At 44.0% G+C, this 18,110-nt stretch overlaps 1 protein-coding gene across 1 annotated transcript in view; it reads right to left on the minus strand.

Moving 5' to 3' along the window:
• The window catches only part of LOC124047727 (cAMP-specific 3',5'-cyclic phosphodiesterase 4D-like), a 425,579-nt gene that overhangs the window by 77,947 nt on the left and 329,522 nt on the right, over positions 1–18,110 (minus strand). The window contains exon 4 of the mRNA XM_046368031.1: positions 2,929–3,120. Coding sequence (XP_046223987.1) covers positions 2,929–3,120 — 192 coding nt within the window. The remainder of the gene's footprint in view (positions 1–2,928; positions 3,121–18,110) is intronic.

Here is an 18,110-nt window from a genome sequence, read left to right on the forward strand (position 1 = left end):
AGTCAGGAAGACGGGGCCGAGTTTGTACTTACAAAGAGGATGCAGTGACATAAATAGCCAATGTGCATCCTCATATGGAATGAACTGAGAAACAGAAGGCAACATTGAGAGCAGCACTGTGGAAGGTTAAGACAAACATGTAGGATACATATATTTAGAGACAAGCAAGGATAACTTAAGTCCACAGTCTGTCTCTCAACAGAGAGATGACAACATGACCTCAGTCTACTGTCTGTCTCTCAACAGAGAGAGGACAACATGACCTCAGTCTACTGTCTGTCTCTCAACAGAGAGAGGACAACATGACCTCAGTCTACTGTCTGTCTCTCAACAGAGAGATGACAACATGACTTCAGTCCACTGCCTGTCTCTCAACAGAGAGAGGACAACATGACCTCAGTCTACTGTCTGTCTCTCAACAGAGAGATGACAACATGACCTCAGTTTACTGTCTGTCTCTCAACAGAGAGAGGACAACATGACCTCAGTCTACTGTCTGTCTCTCAACAGAGAGAGGACAACATGACCTCAGTCTACTGTCTGTCTCTCAACAGAGAGATGACAACATGACTTCAGTCCACTGTCTGTCTCTCAACAGAGAGAGGACAACATGACCTCAGTCTACTGTCTGTCTCTCAACAGAGAGATGACAACATGACTTCAGTCCACTGTCTGTCTCTCAACAGAGAGAGGACAACATGACCTCAGTCTACTGTCTGTCTCTCAACAGAGAGAGGACAACATGACCTCAGTCTACTGTCTGTCTCTCAATAGAGAGATGACAACATGACTTCAGTCCACTGTCTGTCTCTCAACAGAGAGAGGACAACATGACCTCAGTCTACTGTCTGTCTCTCAATAGAGAGATGACAACATGACTTCAGTCCACTGTCTTGTCTCTCAACAGAGAGAGGACAACATGACTTCAGTCTACTGTCTGTCTCTCAACAGAGAGAGGACAACATGACTTCAGTCCACTGTCTGTCTCTCAACAGAGAGAGGACAAAATGACTTCAGTCCACTGTCTGTCTCTCAACAGAGAGAGGACAACATGACTTCAGTCCACTCTCTGTCTCTCAACAGAGAGAGGAAAACATGACTTCAGTCCACTGTCTGTCTCTCAACAGAGAGAGGACAACATGACTTCAGTCCACTGTCTGTCTCTCAATAGAGAGAGGACAACATGACTTCAGTCTACTGTTTGAGCCTCCTGATGGAAGGACGACATGGAGGACAGTGTCCTGGTATGTACTTAGAGAGAGAGAGAGAGAGAGAGAGAGAGAGAGAGAGAGAGAGAGAGAGAGAGAGAGAGAGAGAGAGAGAGGAGAGCAGGAAGAAGAGATGGAGGATTGAGGATTCAGTGTTTCCCCTATATTCATAGCTGAAAAAAATCCTAGGGGAAAAACTGGAGGATCCCATTGTATGTGGAGCGACAGAAGGACAGGGGTAGGCAACCCTGGTTCTGAGTACCTCTGGTACTGCAGGATTTCATTCTAACCAGGCACCACACCTGTCTCTACTAATTACTTCACCAACTGAGAAGATCCATTAACTGATAAATTGAATTGGATACATTTCATCAACATGGTATTCCATGTCTAAAGCAAAACTAAAGCGAAACTTTAGGTACCTCCGGCACATCAGGACCAGAGTTGCTAACTCCCCTGCTCCAGGGGCTCCACAGTTTCTTCATGTAATTTCCCATAAGAAACCCTCTGATTAAAGAGGAGTGACTGAGTTAAAAGTATATTATAGCTGTGTTTACACAGTCAGACCAATTCTGATATTTTATTTACCACTAATTGGTCTTTTGACCAAGCAGATCAGCTCTTTTGCCAGTAACCGGGCCACATATCAGAATTGTGCTACCTGTGTAAACAGAGGGCATATTCAGGGGCATTTATTGCAATGGCTGATTATGTGCCGTGGTCAACAAGGTCAAAGCCATGCTGTGTAGAAGACAGAGAGAAGGCCTGGTGCCGTGGTCTGTAATGTCTGTTTAAATACCATGATGACTAGTGGGAAAAGACTCATGATACTTCCTGGGAAAAGACTCATGATACTTCCTGGGAAAAGACTCATGATACTTCCTGGGAAAAGACTCATGATACTTCCTGGGAAAAGACTCATGATACTTCCTGGGAAAAGACTCATGATACTTCCTGGGAAAAGACTCATGATACTTCCTGGGAAAAGACTCATGATACTTCCTGGGAAAAGACTCATGATACTTCCTGGGAAAAGAGTCTTGTATGAGATGTACTACTCTTCAGATGAAAGTCACTAGTCCAGATTACAGGCCACAAAAATCACATTTGGAGGACCATTATTTTAATCCATTCAAGCTTCTTACAAATATTTGAACTTGGGAGGGATTAGTTTGTATTACATTTGTATGGAAAATTCAGCCACAGGTCACCTACTTGGTACATATTGGCGGGCCGATGAGTGATTTACAATTGAGGCATCTGAATAACAGGCTCATTACTTCAGGGGAGGTAAGTAGTGGATATATTCCAATACTTTCGACCTGACCTGACCTCAACAAACTCTCTGGGAGACAAAATGGAACATAACATTCAAGTCATGTTTAGGGGGCACCAAATCCACCTTCGCTTTCAATTTAAAATGTCATATCGATCATTTAATTTAGTTTCGATGACTGTTAAAGACCACTCTTTGACTTCCCATAACATAACACCATGAATATTCTCCTGTTGGAAACATATGCTTGTTTTAACATCTTTAGAACAATTGTTCAGATTAGGGATGTCAATGGTTAACCAGTTAGCTCGTTAGCTCGTTAGCCAGCCAAAATAAATTAGCCAGCTAAGATGATCACTTTAATGGTTATAATGTGTATTATTAGAGAAAGTCACAATCAACAATGGTTTAGAAAGGGAGAAGAAGTACAAGATTTGCGCTCACATGTCGCTGGCGATGGAGGAGTTTCTGGACATGGACTTGGGTGACAGGTCGTAGTCCGAGTCCGAGCGGTAGAGGAAGGACTCTCTCCGCTGACTGTGGACAAAGTTGGCCTGCAGGATGAGCCCTGACCCTGGACTGGCCATGGGGTCCAGGGGGCTGCGTCCCGATGATGTGCCATTGTCAACATCGAAGCTACGGAGAGACAGAGAGATGAAATGTTAGAAGAGAGGTGTCACATTCACAATCCAAAAATATGCTTTTGCTCATTAGCGTTGGAAGATGTACCCCTTCTTGCCCAATGAGATCATTTATGGACAATATTTCTGGAGAGCACCCCCAGAGGTTAACGTTCCTTATTGAACCACGTAAGTATAGTCTCTGTAGAACTACCTGAGTATAGTCTCTATAGAACTACCTGAGTATAGTCTCTATAGAACTACCTTAATATAGTCTCTGAAGAACTACCTGAGTATAGTCTCTATAGAACTACCTGAGTATAGTCTCTGTAGAACTACCCGAATATAGTCTCTGTAGAACTACCTGAGTATAGTCTATGTAGAACTACCTGAATATAGCCTCTGTAGAACTACCTGAGTACAGTCTCTGTAGAACTACCTGAGTATAGTCTCTGTACAATTAGCTGAGTAGAGTCTCTATAGAACTAGCTGAGTATAGTCCCTGTAGAACTACCTGAGTATAGTATCTATAGAACTACCAGAGTATAGTCTCTATAAAACTACCTGAGTATAGTCTCTGTAGAACTACCTGAGTATAGTCTCTATAGAACTACCTGAGTATAGTCTCTATAGAACTACATGCGTATAGTCTCTATAGAACTACATGCGTATAGTCTCTATAGAACTACATGCGTATAGTCGCTATAGAACTCCCTGAATATAGTCTCTGTAGTACTCCCTGAGTATAGTCTCTATATAACTGCCTGGGTATAGTCTCTGTAGAACTACCTGAGTATAGTCTCTGTGGTACTCCCTGAGTATAGTCTCTATATAACTACCTGAGTATAGTCTCTGTAGAACTACCTGAGTATAGTCTATATAGAACTACCTGAGTATAGTCTCTGTAGTACTCCCTGAGTATAGTCTCTATATAACTACCTCGGTATAGTCTCTGTAGAACTACCTGAGTATAGTCTCTATATAACTACCTGAGTATAGTCTCTGTAGTACTCCCTGAGTATAGTCTCTATATAACTACCTGGGTATAGTCTCTGTAGAACTACCTGAGTATAGTCTCTGTAGAACTAACTGAGTATAGTCTCTGTAGAACTCCCTGAGTACAGTCTCTATAGAACTACCTGAGTATAGTCTCTATAGAACTAGCTGAGTATAGTCTCTGTAGAACTACCCAAGTATAGTCTATGTAGAACTACCTGAGTATAGTCTCTATAGAACTACCTGGGTATAGTCTCTGTAGAACTACCTGGGTATAGTCTCTGTAGAACTCCCTGAGTATAGCCTCTATAGAACTAGCTGAGTATAGTCTCTATAGAACTACCTGACTATAATTTCTGTAGAACTACCTGAATATAGTCTCTGTAGAACTATCTGAATATAGTCTCTGTAGAACTACCTGAATATAGTTGCTGTAGAACTACCTGAGTATAGTCTCTATAGAACTACCTGGGTATAGTCTCTGTAGAACTACCTGAGTATAGCCTCTGTAGAACTATCTGAATATAGTCTCTGTAGAAGTACCCGAGTATAGTCTCTGTAGAACTACCCGAGTATAGTCTCTACAGAACTACCTGAGTATAGTCTCTATAGAACTAGCTGAGTATAGTCTCTGTAGAACTACCTGAGTATAGTCTCTATAGAACTACCTGGGTATAGACTCTGTAGAACTACCTGAGTATAGCCTCTGTAGAACTATCTGAATATAGTCTCTGTAGAAGTACCCGAGTATAGTCTCTGTAGAACTACCTGAGTATAGTCTCTATATAACTACCTGAGTATAGTCTCTGTAGTACTCCCTGAGTATAGTCTCTATATAACTACCTGGGTATAGTCTCTGTAGAACTACCTGAGTATAGTCTCTGTAGAACTAACTGAGTATAGTCTCTGTAGAACTCCCTGAGTACAGTCTCTATAGAACTACCTGAGTATAGTCTCTATAGAACTAGCTGAGTATAGTCTCTGTAGAACTACCCAAGTATAGTCTATGTAGAACTACCTGAGTATAGTCTCTATAGAACTACCTGGGTATAGTCTCTGTAGAACTACCTGGGTATAGTCTCTGTAGAACTCCCTGAGTATAGCCTCTATAGAACTAGCTGAGTATAGTCTCTATAGAACTACCTGACTATAATTTCTGTAGAACTACCTGAATATAGTCTCTGTAGAACTATCTGAATATAGTCTCTGTAGAACTACCTGAATATAGTTGCTGTAGAACTACCTGAGTATAGTCTCTATAGAACTACCTGGGTATAGTCTCTGTAGAACTACCTGAGTATAGCCTCTGTAGAACTATCTGAATATAGTCTCTGTAGAAGTACCCGAGTATAGTCTCTGTAGAACTACCCGAGTATAGTCTCTACAGAACTACCTGAGTATAGTCTCTATAGAACTAGCTGAGTATAGTCTCTGTAGAACTACCTGAGTATAGTCTCTGTACAATTACCTGAGTAGTCTCTGTACAATTAGCTGAGTATAGTCTCTGTAGAACTACCTGAGTACAGTCTCTGTAGAACTACCTGAGTATAGTCTATGTAGAACTATCTGAATATAGCCTCTGTAGAACTACCTGAGTATAGTCTCTATAGAACTAGCTGAGTATAGTCTATGTAGAACTACCTGAATATAGCCTATGGAACTACCTGAGTATAGTCTCTGTAGAACTACCTGAGTATAGTATCTGTACAATTACCTGAGTATAGTCTCTGTGGAACTCCCTGAGTACAGTCTCTATATAACTACCTGAGTATAGTCTCTGTAGAACTACCTGAGTATAGTCTCTATAGAACTAGCTGAGTATAGTCTCTGTAGAACTACCAGAGTATAGTCTCTATAGAACTATCTGAGTATAGTCTCTGTAGAACTACCTGAGTAAAGTCTCTATAGAACTACCTGAGTATAGTCTTTGTAGAACTCCCTGAGTATAGTCTATATAGAACTACCTGAGTATAGTCTCTGTAGACCTACCTGAGTATAGTCTCTATAGAACTAGCTGAGTATAGTCTCTGTAGAACTACCTGAGTATAGTCTCTATAGAACTAGCTGAGTATAGTCTCTGTGGAACTACCTGAGTATAGTATCTATAGAACTTCTACCATACGTAGAATGTATGCACACATGACTGTAAGTCGCTTTGGATAAAAGCGTCTGCTAAATGGCATATATTATTATTATTATATATTACCTGAGTATAGTCTCTGTAGAACTACCTGAGTATAGTCTCTATAGAACTAGTTGAGTATAGTCTCTGTAGAACTACCTGAGTATAGTCTCTTTAGAACTACCTGAGCATAGTCTCTTTAGAACTACCTGAGTATAGTCTCATTAGAACTACCTGAGTATAGTCTTTGTAGAACTGTGTTGTGATAATTAGCAACACAGGTCAGGAAACTGACTATAGGAGACTGGCGTGTAGGTGTGGAATCTCCAGACACATAGACACAGGTGAGTTAACTAGCACAGCTAATTAGGCTGGTTAGTCAAGCCACAATGATGTCATTGTCCTCCTGCTCCGATTAAGAATTGATGTCACTCATGTTCCCTAAGTTAGCATCTGCCAGGTGGCAGCACAAAGAGGGGGGGCTTGGAGAAAGCCTGCACACACACACACACACAATAGACAGATGCATGCATGAAAACATAATCACACAAACACAGACGTACAGACACACACAGGACCACACACACAAGGGATTCCCCAGTGTGACGTTGGGACCAAACTAGGTCCCCTACCTACATCATCAGCCTTATCTGTTTAAAGACTCTCCCTGAAGACAATTCAGCCGAAGTGGGCCACCTCATAAGGAGGCCTGGGGTATGATGAGAGCTGGCTTTATTCATGCTTCCGATTGTCCTCTGTCTACTCTATCCTGTACGTCAGTCTTTGTGTGATTCACAGGGCTATAGGGACTATGCATTTCTACGCCATCATGATCTAGTTCTTCCATTGCATTGAAAAGTGTAACAGTGACTTCTCCGGTGACTTGCTTCGTATCCATGTCACAATTGTGTCTCAGTGTTCTTCATTTGTACAACCTACTTCTCATAGTTAGGAATGTTTAACCAAATCTTTATGAAACTCTGAATTAGGAGTGCCGAACAAACTGCCCAAAAGTACAGTAGCCCTGTCTAAAAGTGATCAATGAGTAGGTGTCAATCTCAGTTATATAACTCTATAGGGCTTACATGTACATAGTCAATTTCCTGTAAATCCACCTTCATGATAATAATAATGGTGTCAGTGTGGAACTACAGTCCTCTTCATTAGAAACAGACATCTTCATGATAATAATAATGGTGTCAGTGTGGAACTACAGTCCTCTTCATTAGAACCAGACGTCTTCAGGACATCTTCATGATAATAATAATGGTGTCAGTGTGGAACTACAGTCCTCTTCATTAGAACCAGACGTCTTCAGGACATCTTCATGATCATAATAATGGTGTCAGTGTGGAACTACAGTCCTCTTCATTAGAAACAGACATCTTCATGATAATAATAATGGTGTCAGTGTGGAACTACAGTCCTCTTCATTAGAACCAGACATCTTCATGATCATAATAATGGTGTCAGTGTGGAACTACAGTCCTCTTCATTAGAACCAGACTTCTTCAGGACATCTTCATGATCATAATAATGGTGTCAGTGTGGAACTACAGTCCTCTTCATTAGAACCAGACGTCTTCAGGACATCTTCATGATCATAATAATGGTGTCAGTGTGGAACTACAGTCCTCTTCATTAGAACCAGACGTCTTCAGGACATCACAAAGGGAGGATGCCAGAAGAAAAAGGCCATGGAAAGAATCATAGTTTAAGTTCACCGTGTTCTCTGGAAGCAGATAATGACAAATTATTTTTTGATTCCTCTCCTAAAAAGGAGATGAGGAGCCGGCCCTGCTGACAAAATAAGAACACCTTGACAAGAGAACACCATTATTCAAGGTGTATTTATCTTTTACTTCTCTTTTCAACTTGTGGAGCCTTGTGTTTTGGCTCCGGGAGTGAAAAATGTTTCAGTGCTGCAACCATCTCTCTGAGGCCAAGGATATCATTCTGAACTCTCATTTCTCACTTTGTTTTTGTAGTTCAGTACTTTTCCTTCTCATTTTAAATGCATTTTTATTTTAAAGAGGCTACACATAACTTTTTCCTATAGTGGTGCTCAAGCCAAAAGGGGTCATCTGAATGGACAGAAATAGTGTCAAAAAATGACCTAATTGGGCAGAAAAGTACACATCTCACCATAGTGTATTTCTAACCAAAGAAATGCAGAGTAAGTACTGATACTTGTCAAAACTACCCATCTACTTATTCCTAGCCCGGCTGTACAGATGTCGGATCTTAACTTGATCACCATGTTGCAGGAGAACTTGCAATGCAGGACATTTAAAAAGTGTAGTGTATTTGAGGGTTAAAAAGGCTTCTGAAGTTTGTAATTGTATTTTCCTGCTGTAGCAAACTGGCTCAAATGAAGATCCAACATCTGTGCACACCCTTGGAACTTTCAGTCAGTGAGACAAAGAGGCCTATTCCCCACATACTCTACTGCTGACTGAACAGGCCTATTCCCCACATACTCTACTGCTGACTGAACAGGCCTATTCCCCACATACTTTACTGCTGACTGAACAGGCCTATTCCCCACATACTCTACTGCTGACTGAACAGGCCTATTCCCCACATACTCTACTGCTGACTGAACAGGCCTATTCCCCACATACTCTACTGCTGACTGAACAGGCCTATTCCCCACATACTCTACTGCTGACTGAACAGGCCTATTCCCCACATACTCTACTGCTGACTGAACAGGCCTATTCCCCACATACTCTACTGCTGACTGAACAGGCCTATTCCCCACATACTCTACTGCTGACTGAACAGGCCTATTCCCCACATACTCTACTGCTGACTGAACAGGCCTATTCCCCACATACTCTACTGCTGACTGAACAGGCCTATTCCCCACATACTCTACTGCTGACTGAACAGGCCTATTCCCCATATACTCTACTGCTGACTGAACAGGCCTATTCCCCACATACTCTACTGATGACTGAACAGGCCTATTCCCCACATACTCTACTGCTGACTGAACAGGCCTATTCCCCATATACTCTACTGCTGACTGAAGAGGCCTTTGTGTGTGTGAGAAACCTATTCAGTGGGCCTCTAAGACCCTTCCCTAGCAACACACACACACACACGCACGCTTATAGAATTACAGTAGCGCCTGCCTGCTCGCTGCTCAAAGGGCAGCCAGGTAGCAAATGATCCGTCATCTCCTGAACTCCATGTGACACCCCACTACGCCCAATACTCAGCCCAGACACCTCTCCCAATACTCAGCCCAGACACCTCTCCCAATACTCAGCCCAGACACCTGTCCCAATACTCAGCCCAGACACCTCTACACACACCCCACTACGCCCAATACTCAGCCCAGACACCTGTCCCAATACTCAGCCCAGACACCTGTCCCAATACTCAGCCCAGACACCTGTCCCAATACTCAGCCCATACACCTGTCCCAATACTCAGCCCATACACCTGTCCCAATACTCAGCCCACACCTGTCCCAATACTCAGCCCATACACCTGTCCCAATACTCAGTCCATACAGCTGCCCCAATACTCAGCCCATACACCTGTCCCAATACTCAGCCCAGACACCTCTACACACATCCCACTACGCCCAATACTCAGCCCAGACACCTGTCCCAATACTCAGCCCATACACCTGTCCCAATACTCAGCCCCTACACCTGTCCCAATACTCAGCCCCTACACCTGTCCCAATACTCAGCCCAGACACCTGTCCCAATACTCAGCCCAGACACCTGTCCCAATACTCAGCCCAGACACCTGTCCCAATACTCAGCCCAGACACCTGTCCACACAACACACATACACCCATCTATGAACCATAACATACTGTATAGGATCCATCTATTAACATGTATAGGTGTTCTGTCCAAGTCATCATATCTACAGTAGAACTGTAGTTTGGACTGTGTGTTTATGCTGTTCTAACAGAACCCTGAAACCTACGGTTGAACACTGACCAGAACCCAACAAATGATTCCCCTTCATTTGGTGCCAATAACCTGAAAATCAGTCCTAGTCTAAACAACCTGAGTCCAGAGGTTTAGCAGAGGGTATTGTGATACGTCCCTGGGGGAAGCATGAGGTAGAGAAAGAGCTCAAAGTCTAATGTCTCTCTGTGTGTGTGTGTGTGTGTGTGTGTGTGTGTGTGTGTGTGTGTGTGTGTGTGTGTGTGTGTGTGTGTGTGTGTGTGTGTGTGTGTGTGTGTGTGTGTGTGTGTGTGTGTGTGTGTGTGTGTGTGTGTGTGTGTGTGTGTGTGTGTGTGTGTGTGTGTGTGTGTGTGTGTGCGTGTGTGTGTGTGTGCTTGCTTGAGTGTGATAGTTTTCTAGGAGAATATTTGTATGTTTTTAAAGCGGTAATCCTACAAGCTTTTAATGTCTCAGTGTTGCAGTCATATCACACAGGCTTCTCCCAAAGCACGGCCGGAAAGGAGACCATAGGAAAGGTGAACCAGTTTGACCGGTTGTAATATACCCATTTACAGGAGTGGTCACCAACCGGCCGATTGGCTGGTCTATCTTCATTCCTAGTCGATCACCAAGCATTTCAGTAGAAATGTAAATGATAAAGGCTTGCACTCCTTTTTGATAGGCAAAGTGTTCCCTTTTTGAACCATTCCATTTGTCTGAAAAGACCGGGGGAGATCTGTGGCTAAATGAAGTGCACCTACTGCGCTGGCCAATCGGATAGCTCAAATCTCCGTAGCTATAGCTTCCACGACCCCGGCAACAGCAAAGTTTGATACGAGCCTACGTGAGATTTCAGAACTTTTAAAACCCTGACCAGAGAAAGAGTGTCAAGGAACAGAGCAAAGAGCTGTGGTTATTATGAGTGAGTTCATGTCTAAGTTTTCATTCAACACTGTCAACCCTGCCTTTATTCAACACTGTCAACACTGCCTTTATTCAACACTGTCAACCCTGCTTTTATTCAGCACTGTCAACCCTGCCTTTATTCAACACTGTCAACCCTGCCTTTATTCAACACTGTCAACACTGCTTTTATTCAACACTGTCAACACTGCTTTTATTCAACACTGTCAACACTGCTTTTATTCAACACTGTCAACACTGCCTTTATTCAACACTGTCAACACTGCTTTTATTCAACACTGTCAACACTGCTTTTATTCAACACTGTCAACACTGCCTTTATTCAACACTGTCAACACTGCCTTTATTCAACACTGTCAACACTGCTTTTATTCAACACTGTCAACACTGCCTTTATTCAACACTGTCAACCCTGCCTTTATTCAGCACTGTCAACCCTGCTTTTATTCAACACTGTCAACCCTGCTTTTATTCAACACTGTCAAAACTGCTTTTATTCAGCACTGTCAACACTGCTTTTATTCAGCACTGTCAACACTGCTTTTATTCAACACTGTCAACACTGCTTTTATTCAACACTGTCAACACTGCTTTTATTCAACACTGTCAACACTGCCTTTATTCAACACTGTCAACACTGCTTTTATTCAACACTGTCAACACTGCTTTTATTCAACACTGTCAACACTGCCTTTATTCAACACTGTCAACACTGCTTTTATTCAACACTGTCAACACTGCTTTTATTCAACACTGTCAACACTGCTTTTATTCAACACTGTCAACACTGCTTTTATTCAACACTGTCAACACTGCTTTTATTCAACACTGTCAACACTGCCTTTATTCAACACTGTCAACACTGCTTTTATTCAACACTGTCAACACTGCTTTTATTCAACACTGTCAACCCTGCTTTTATTCAACACTGTCAACACTGCTTTTATTCAACACTATTACTAAACGCGCTTTTCCATACTTCCACTCGCGCTGCAGCTGCTATGAATGAGTAGCCAAGTGTCTCGATGCCCTGCATTTTATTACTATTAGCAGCTCGTAGTGTCTATTTTAATATCTAGGAATACTTCACTTTCTCTGGTCATAGGAACAACATGAACTTGTGCACGAGGCAGATGCGGTGTGTCTTGAGTTTAGCAATCAGCTGGAAGACTGTGTGCCCTCTCTCTGGTCAGTCTCACCGGAGGAAAGGAAGGAGAAAGCAGGGACCGTGTGAGGCAGACCCTCTGCTGCTCTCTCCCTCCCTCCTCTGAGACAAATGCCGTGTTCAAACCAACTGGGAAATCGGAAATCTCTGACTTTCGACTTCAGTGCGTTCAAGACAACTGTCACTTTTGAATGGTCACCCAACTCGGAAACTTTGGCATCTTTCTAGAGCTCAGACTTTCTAACCTATAGATGGATCACTGACACCATGATGTGACGTTGTTTTTCCCCCCAGAGTTCCCAGTTGTTTTGAAAGCACCATAACCATCCCATGCAGGTAGCATGCCATCAGTCCAGTAAAATTAAAATTAAAATTAAAATGATTTGCAAATGATTTGAACTTATGCTCAGCTGTACCTCACAAGTGCTTCAACAACTGATGTGTTTAAATACCAAAGCTGGAGTTTTGCAGTATAATATGGTCAGAGAAGAACAGTATTGGCAGGCAGGTATATAGACAATATACTGTGATAATGTATTAGTCCTACTGCACAAACCTCCTTCCTACACAACTGGTTTTATTAGGTTCATGTTACGTTTTTTATAAGGTGCACAATGCAGAAATCACTCCGCCATTTATTGGTTGCAAAAATGTAAATAATTCACCTATGGTGATCATTTAAATGCATGTGAAATAACAAGCAAATATAGTGTAGAGTATAATTTTACCATCTAAACCGCTGTCAAATATCTTTCCATAACCAAAAAATATTTCATTTTTAGCTGTTTGAAGCTGGTGTACAAAACCAAAAGTAAAAGATGCAAAAACCAAACTTAAAAACAGGATGCATAGAAATAACGCACATAGAATAGATAGGTTCTTAGACTTGCTTTCAATGTGAATGACAGATCTATAACTCACATTTCTATGTCAATTTGGTCAGTTCGCACAAAAAGTGACATATTGCAGCTTTAAGTCAAGTAAAATAATGATCTGAGCGGTAGATCTCCGCTTACTTTTTGACTGAGAAAGTAATCTTGACTCATAAAAAGGTTGGTGTCCACTGATTTAGAGTAATACGATGGCTTTCCTTGTAATACTATGGATGTCAGAGCCGTCTTTTACCATCCGCCGAGGCAAGATGATATGACGATGCAAGTGTGTGTGCACATCCGTGTTGTTCTGTGCCTGTGGCCCCATGGGACCCTGTCCCTTGTGTGTCTGTGTTAGTGTGGCAGGTGCTGACGCACGGCTGCGACCCGGGGCCCTCAGGGGACACAGAGATAACAGAGCAGAGGATGGAGAGGGAGAGACAGAGAGAGACAGGGAGGGACAGGGGGAGAATGAGAGGATGGCCCAGCCATTCAGCTTGAGCAGCGATGGGATGTCCATGTGAAACAGAAGGAGTTATTAATGAAAGGGATGGAGACACACTGAGGTAGTGGAGAGAGAGAAAGGATAAGAAAGGAAAGAGGAGATGTGACACAGCAGGAGTTATTAATGAAAGGGATGGAGACACACTGAGGTAGTGGAGAGAGAGAAAGGATAAGAAAGGAAAGAGGAGATGTGACACAGCAGGAGTTATTAATGAAAGGGATGGAGACACACTGAGGTAGTGGAGAGAGAGAAAGGATAAGAAAGGAAAGAGGAGATGTGACACAGCAGGAGTTATTAATGAAAGGGATGGAGACACACTGAGGTAGTGAAGAGAGAGAAAGGATAAGAAAGGAAAGAGGAGATGTGACACAGCAGGAGTTATTAATGAAAGGGATGGAGACACACTGAGGTAGTGGAGAGAGAGAAAGGATAAGAAAGGAAAGAGGAGATTGGGAGAGGAAATGTGAAACAGACGGGGAGAAGGAAAAATGAAGGGAGAGAGGGAAAGATTACGGGGAGGGACAAGGACAGAAAGAAGGAGGGAGTGGAAGAGGTAGGAAGGGGGAGAAGGGGTGGACTGAGAGTCAGATAGAGAATGAGAAAGAAGACAGGGAGAGGAAGAGGTAGGAAGGGGGAGAAGGGGTGGACTGAGAGTCAGATAGAGAATGAGAAAGAAGACAGGGAGAGGAAGAGGTAGGAAGGGGGAGAAGGGGTGGACTGAGAGTCAGATAGAGAATGAGAAAGAAGACAGGGAGAGGAAGAGGTAGGAAGGGGGAGAAGGGGTGGACTGAGAGTCAGATAGAGAATGAGAAAGAAGACAGGGAGAGGAAGAGGTAGGAAGGGGGAGAAGGGGTGGACTGAGAGTCAGATAGAGAATGAGAAAGAAGACAGGGAGAGGAAGAGGTAGGAAGGGGGAGAAGGGGTGGACTGAGAGTCAGATAGAGAATGAGAAAGAAGACAGGGAGAGGAAGAGGTAGGAAGGGGGAGAAGGGGTGGACTGAGAGTCAGATAGAGAATGAGAAAGAAGACAGGGAGAGAATGAGAGAGAAGATAGGGAGAGGAAGAGGTAGGAAGGGGGAGAAGGGGTGGACTGAGAGTCAGATAGAGAATGAGAAAGAAGACAGGGAGAGAATGAGAGAGAAGATAGGGAGAGGAAGAGGTAGGAAGGGGGAGAAGGGGTGGACTGAGAGTCAGATAGAGAATGAGAAAGAAGACAGGGAGAGAATGAGAGAGAAGATAGGGAGAGGAAGAGGTAGGAAGGGGGAGAAGGGGTGGACTGAGAGTCAGATAGAGAATGAGAAAGAAGACAGGGAGAGAATGAGAGAGAAGATAGGGAGAGGAAGAGGTAGGAAGGGGGAGAAGGGGTGGACTGAGAGTCAGATAGAGAATGAGAAAGAAGACAGGGAGAGAATGAGAGAGAAGATAGGGAGAGGAAGAGGTAGGAAGGGGGAGAAGGGGTGGACTGAGAGTCAGATAGAGAATGAGAAAGAAGACAGGGAGAGAATGAGAGAGAAGATAGGGAGAGGAAGAGGTAGGAAGGGGGAGAAGGGGTGGACTGAGAGTCAGATAGAGAATGAGAAAGAAGACAGGGAGAGAATGAGAGAGAAGATAGGGAGAGGAAGAGGTAGGAAGGGGGAGAAGGGGTGGACTGAGAGTCAGATAGAGAATGAGAAAGAAGACAGGGAGAGAATGAGAGAGAAGATAGGGAGAGGAAGAGGTAGGAAGGGGGAGAAGGGGTGGACTGAGAGTCAGATAGAGAATGAGAAAGAAGACAGGGAGAGAATGAGAGAGAAGATAGGGAGAGGAAGAGGTAGGAAGGGGGAGAAGGGGTGGACTGAGAGTCAGATAGAGAATGAGAAAGAAGACAGGAGAGAATGAGAGAGAAGATAGGGAGAGGAAGAGGTAGGAAGGGGGAGAAGGGGTGGACTGAGAGTCAGATAGAGAATGAGAAAGAAGACAGGGAGAGAATGAGAGAGAAGATAGGGAGAGGAAGGGAGAGAATGAGAGAGAAGACAGGGAGAGGAAGGGAGAGAATGAGAGAGAAGACATGGAGAGGGAGAGACAGAGAGAGACAGGGAGAGAATGAGAATGAAGACATGGAGAGGGAGAGAGAGAGAGGGGAGAGAATGAGTGAGAATGAGAGAGAAGACAGGGAGAGAATGAGAGATAAGACATGGAGAGGAAGGGAGAGAATGAGAGAAGGCAGGTAGAGAATGAGAGAGAAGACAGACAGAAGGCATGGAGAGAATGAGAGAGAAGACAGACAGAAGGCGGAGAGAATGAGAGAGAAGACAGGGTGAGGAAGGGAGGGAGAGAGAATGAGAGAAGGCAGGTAGAGAATGAGAGAGAAGACAGACAGAAGGCATGGAGAGAATGAGAGAGAAGACAGGGTGAGGAAGGGAGGGAGAGAGAATGAGAGAAGGCAGGTAGAGAATGAGAGAGAAGACAGACAGAAGGCATGGAGAGAATGAGAGAGAAGACAGACAGAAGGCGGAGAGAATGAGAGAAGACAGGGTGAGGAAGGGAGGGAGAGAGAGACAGGGAGAGGGAGGGGAGAATGAGAGAGAGAGAGAGAGAGACAGGAGGGGAGAATGAGAGAGAGAGACAGGAAGGGACAGGGAGAGAATGAGACAAAGACAGGGGGAGAATGAGAGAGTGACAGGGAGAGGGAGGGGAGAATGAGAGAGAGACAGGGAGAGGGAGGAGGAGAATGAGAGAGAGACAGGGAGAGTGAGGGAGAGAATGAGAGAGAGACAGGGAGAGGGAGGGAGGTGCCACCCTTGGCCCACTTTTACAGAGATCATCTCTAGCTTGAGCACTAATGAGAAGAGAGCTCTTCAAACACACAAGCAAGCATGCACACGCACACACACACACACACACACACACACACACACACACACACACACACACACACACACACACACACACACACACACACACACACACACACACACACACACACACACACACACACACACACACACACACACACACACACACACACACACACACACACACACACACACACACACCGAAGAGGTGCCTGCCCTGTTTCAAAGGACTTTGGAGGAACCAGTGCAGGGTATTCTATATCGGGGGTCACATTGCAGTTGCTTGTCCCCACTACCATATTTATCACACATATGTCATATGTAATGTTTACTACTGCATATATGATTGCTCTAACTGTGGCTGTAGGAGAGTCTATAGAGGCTGAGGGTGTCCAACAATGTATACCGTACTAAAGGATAGGACAGGACATGACAGGGGAGCAGATGTCTGTTAGACAGGACAGGGGGAAAATGGTCTGTTAGACAGGACAGTGGAGCAATTGTCTGTTAGACAGGACAAGGAAGCTGCTGTCTGTTAGACTTGGGCTCCACAGGGCAGGACGGGACAGGAGAGGAGTTGTCTGTTAGACAGGACAGGAGAGGAGAGCAGCTGTCTCATAGACAGGACAGGACAGGAGAGCAGCTGTCCGTTAGACAGGACAGGAAAGCAGCTGTCTGGTAGACAGGACAGGACAGGAGGGCAGCTGTCCGTTAGAAAGGACAGGAAAGCAGCTGTCTGTTAGACAGGACAGAAAGACAGCTGTCTGGTAGACAGGACAGGACAGGAGAGCAGCTGTCTGTTAGACAGGACAGAAAGACAGCTGTCTGGTAGACAGGACAGGACAGGAGAGCAGCTGTCTGTTAGACAGGACAGAAAGACAGCTGTCTGGTAGACAGGACAGAAAGACAGCTGTCTGTTAAGACAGGACAGGGGATCAACTGTCTGTCATGCAGGACCACACACACACACACACACACACACACACACACACACACACACACACACACACACACACACACACACACACACACACACACACACACACACACACACACACACACACACACACACACACACACACACACACACACACACACACACACACACACACACACACACACAGTGCTTGACTTAGGCAGGAGCGGTGTACCGGCAACTCAAATGTTCTACTGCTTGAGCTCCTGTTTCTCTTCTAGAATATTACCTCAAACATACGGTACTACTGTGGAGCTCCTGTTTCTCTTCTAGATTACCTCAAACATACGGTACTACTGTGTAGCTCCTGTTTCTCTTCTAGATTACCTCAAACATACGGTACTACTGTGGAGCTCCTGTTTCTCTTCTAGATTACCTCAAACATACGGTACTACTGTGGAGCTCCTGTTTCTCTTCTAGATTACCTCAAACATACGGTACGACTGTGTAGCTCCTGTTTCTCTTCTAGAATATTACCTCAAACATACGGTACTACTGTGGAGCTCCTGTTTCTCTTCTAGAATACTACCTCAATCACACGGTACGACTGTGTAGCTCCTGTTTCTCTTCTAGATTACCTCAAACATACGGTACGACTGTGTAGCTCCTGTTTCTCTTCTAGAATATTACCTCAAACATACGGTACTACTGTGGAGCTCCTGTTTCTCTTCTAGAATACTACCTCAATCACACGG

This window comes from Oncorhynchus gorbuscha, linkage group LG11 (assembly GCF_021184085.1).
Source record: "Oncorhynchus gorbuscha isolate QuinsamMale2020 ecotype Even-year linkage group LG11, OgorEven_v1.0, whole genome shotgun sequence".
Lineage (NCBI taxonomy): Eukaryota > Metazoa > Chordata > Actinopteri > Salmoniformes > Salmonidae > Oncorhynchus > Oncorhynchus gorbuscha.